At 45.7% G+C, this 4,022-nt stretch overlaps 1 protein-coding gene and 1 pseudogene across 1 annotated transcript in view; both read left to right on the forward strand.

The window, feature by feature from the left end:
* The window catches only part of LOC111979465 (RNA-binding protein 10), a 12,285-nt gene extending 12,241 nt beyond the window's left edge, over positions 1 to 44 (forward strand). Inside the window, exon 5 of the mRNA XM_024010031.2 lies at positions 36 to 44. Within this exon, the coding sequence (XP_023865799.2) occupies positions 36 to 44 (9 nt within the window). The remainder of the gene's footprint in view (positions 1 to 35) is intronic.
* A 1,699-nt stretch (positions 45 to 1,743) lies between these two features.
* LOC111979106 (uncharacterized) lies at positions 1,744 to 3,061 on the forward strand (annotated as a pseudogene).
* The last annotated feature ends 961 nt before the right edge of the window (positions 3,062 to 4,022 follow it).

Raw genomic sequence — 4,022 nt, forward strand, 5'->3', positions numbered from 1 at the left:
CTGATTGTAACAACCCAGTCTCTTTCCCCCCTCAGAAAATATAATATTACTTCTGATCTATCATGTCTCTAATCCACGTATAACCCAGAAATCCAACAGTGGCCAACCCTCCACATCTATCAAGACAACTGAAGCACTTGGCCAGCCACTCTTAAATAGGACCTGGGCCAGCCACTCTTAATATCACCTGGGCCAGCCACTCTTAAATAGCACCTGGGCCAGCCACTCTTAAATAGCACCTGGGCCAGCCACTCTTAAATATCACCTGGGCAAGCCACTCTGTAAATATCACCTGGGCAACCGCTCTTAAATATCACCTGGCCAGACGCTCTTAATATAACCTGGGCCAGCCACTCTTAAATATCACCTGCGGCCAGCCACTCTTAAATATCACCTGGGCCAGCCACTCTTAAATATCACCGGGCCAGCCACTCTTAAATTCAACCTGGGCCAGCCACTTCTTAAATATCACCTGGGCCAGACTCTCTAAATAGCACCTGGCCAGCCACTCTTAAATAGCACCTGGGCCAGCCACTCTTAAATATCACCTGGGCCAGCCACTCTAAATATCACCTGGGCAGCCGCTCTTAAATATCACCTGGGCCAGACTCTCTTAAATATAACCTGGGGCCAGCCACTCTTAAATATCACCTGGGCCAGCCACTCTTAAATATCACCTGGCAGCCACTCTTAAATATCACCTGCGGGCCAGGCCACTCTTAAAAATCACCTGGGCCAGCCACTCTTAAATATCACCTGGGCCAGACTCTCTTAAAGTATACCTGAGGCCAGCCACTCTTAAATAGCACCTGGGCCAGCCACTCTAAATATCACCTGGGCCAGACGCTCTTAAATATCACCTGGGCCAGCCACTCTTAATAAGTCACCTGCGCCAGCCACTCTTAAATATCACCTGGGCCAGCCACTCTTAAATATCACCTGGGCCAGCGCTCTTAAATATCACCTTGGCCAGCCATCTAAATATACACTGGGCCATGCCCTCTAAATATCACCTGGCCAGCCACTCTTAAATATCACCTGGCCAGACTCTCTTAAATAGCACCTGGCCAGCACTCTTAAATATCACCTGGGCCAGCCACTCTTAATAATCACCTTGGCCAGCCACTCTTAAATATCACCTGGGCCAGGACTCTCTAAATAGCACCTGGCCAGCCACTCTAAATATCACCTGGGCCAGCCACTCTTAAATATCACCTGGGCCAGACTCTCTTAAATATCACCTGGCCAGCCACTCTTAATAGCACCTGGCCAGCCACTCTTTAAATATCACCTGGGCCAGACCTCTTAAATATCACCTGGCCAGCCACTCTTAAATATCACCTGGGCCAGCCACTCTTAAATATCACCTGGGCCAGCCACTCTTAAATATCACCTGGGGCCAGCCACTCTTAAATATCACCTGGGCCAGCCACTCTTAAATATAACCTGGGCCAGACGCTCTTAAATATCACCTGGGCCAGCCACTCTTAAATATAACCTGGCCAGCACAGGTGAAGCACCTTCTAATTAACGAGATGGACAAGCCAGCACAGGTGTAACACAAACTGACTAACGAGTGGACACCAATTGGTGCGTTCTACGTGCTAACATCCAACCTCGAAATAGAAAAATAAAATTAAACAGCCTGTAACACTTTTCCAGTGTAGTGATGTAGGGAACAGCCACATTAGTGCACTCCAACGCCATTAAGGTCCAGACCTCTTAGCAGAGGCGATACTGTATATGGAAGGTAACTTAACTGTATCATCGTGAACTGTATTGTTTAATGCTGTCTGTTTCTCTCTCTCCCCCTCTCTATATCCATCTTTCTCCCTCTCTCTCCCCCTCCCTCTCCCTCTCCCTCTCCCCCTCCCTCTCCCTCTCTCCCCCTCCCTCTCCCCTCTCTCTTCCCTTCTCTCCTCCTCATCTCTCTTTCATCTCTCTCTCTCTCTCTCTCTCATTTCATCTCTCTCTCTCTCTCTACCCATCCCCCTCTCTCTCTCTCCCTCTTCCCTCTCTCTCTCTCTCTCTCTCTCTCCCTCCCCCAGGGGTACATGTACGAACATTGAACAATATGGAGGAGCTGAGAGGTTCTGGGTTTGGTCGTCCCTGGCCGAGGCACGGACTCCAAGCTCCTTTTCTGGTTCGCCAAAGATTACATCGTCTACAAAAAATGACAACCAGATGGTTGCAAATTACGACCCCAAAGAAGAACGCTTTGGTTCATTACTTCATGAACAGACGTGAGAGTGTGAAACGCCGTCTGCAAGAGCTGCTTCCTTATGTTGGCAACCCATTCTATGAGGTGGGCAACCTCCACCTCCCAGCATCTGATTCCATGCCTGAGTATGTCAGGAAGGGTTACACTCATCACATAGATACCAGCAACATGGACCGCCTCATCATCAGTATGCGTCCAGACATGACAGTGGATAAGTCTATGTGGACCCAGCACGAGGACCTGAGGAGCTTCGACCCGGTCAACACATATTGCATCAGCAGGGGGTTGCTCATGACCATACGTGGCCAATCATTGGAGATCTTCCTGAAAGAGGCGGGCTATTCCACCCATGAGAAAAATGTAATTATGCATCAGGGCATCGCCCCCAGGGAGTCTGGGGATACCAGAAATGATATGGAAGGTGGATCCAGAGCTGCACCCAGAGCTGCACCCAGAGCTCCACCCAGAGCTGCACCAGGATTCTGGGATAGCTACTGTACCATACTGTAACCAGGCTACTGGGAAAGCTACTGTACCATACTGTAACCAGGCTTCTGGGAAAGCTACTGTACCATACTGTAACCAGGCTTCTGGGAAAGCTACTGTACCATTCTGTAGATCAGTGTCCTTAAGTCCTGGTCCTGGGGACCCTGAAGGGGGGAACTTTTAATTAAAGGCAGATAAACAGCAACATACTGTATCACAGTCAGAGCAAGTCAACTGTTTCTGTTACCATTACTTGGAGGGTTGTTGCTGTTGGCGCCTGCTACTGGCTAATGTACTTCTGTATTTTAAAATACAAAATACATGCATTTTAATTAAATACACTTCAAAATACAAGTATTTGGTAGTTTATTTTTCAAACATTGATCTTTGTTATTTTTTGTTGTTGTATTTTGACATTTTTCACCTTCCCTGGTTGTAATCAATGTAGTTTCCTCTTCACTTTAACCCAAAACATAAATGTGATGACATTAAATCAATGTGGAAAGCTGATTGGATTTGCAAATCAACTACATAAGAACATTTCATCTCGTGGCCGGCAATGAATGCAACAAGTAATCATTCTCAAATTCTTTAGAGGCTAATTCATTGAGTCTATCTACCAAGTCTATATACCAAATCTATATACCAGTCTACCAAGTCTATATACCAAATCTATATACCAGTCTACCAAGTCTATATACCAAATCTAGAGTCAATCTGATCTATGGTTCATGAGTAGATGTTTAAAGTATGTTTTAGCATTAGCATGTGTGCTAACATGTGTCTATAGGTAGGAGTGCGGCCATATTTGAATGTAGCAACTATTTTTTCTCAAAACTATTAAAGACAAAAATCAGAAGTGAATCTGATGTATTGTTCATAAAGGAGAAGATGATTCCAGATGGTTTTGAACATTAGTTGTAAATAATGATTTGTTAATAGTTTCCATGTTTTTCTTTTAGAGATCTCAGTACAACATTCAGTGTGGTTCATCTTAGAGACGTCCATGATAGTGCTGACAAGTTTCAAGTTGATATGCCACTGTGGAGTGGATTTACAGGGATTTAAATGGCCACGTAAAATCAGCTATCTGTTGATCATGTGTTTCTACATGATCTTCTCACTCCACCTTGTGGCCACAGATGGAACAGCACTCCAGACTGACGGAAGAGGAGAAAGAGATGGAGAGTGACGGAGAGAAACAAAGAGAGGTATGAAGACGCCGACACACATCAGTTCACGTTGATACAGCCTCCCTGTGCTATGTGGTGTAATCCAGACAGTATTATGTGGTGTAATCCAGGCAGTTCTATGT

The sequence above is a fragment of the Salvelinus sp. IW2-2015 genome, linkage group LG19 (genome assembly GCF_002910315.2).
Source record: "Salvelinus sp. IW2-2015 linkage group LG19, ASM291031v2, whole genome shotgun sequence".
NCBI lineage: Eukaryota > Metazoa > Chordata > Actinopteri > Salmoniformes > Salmonidae > Salvelinus > Salvelinus sp. IW2-2015.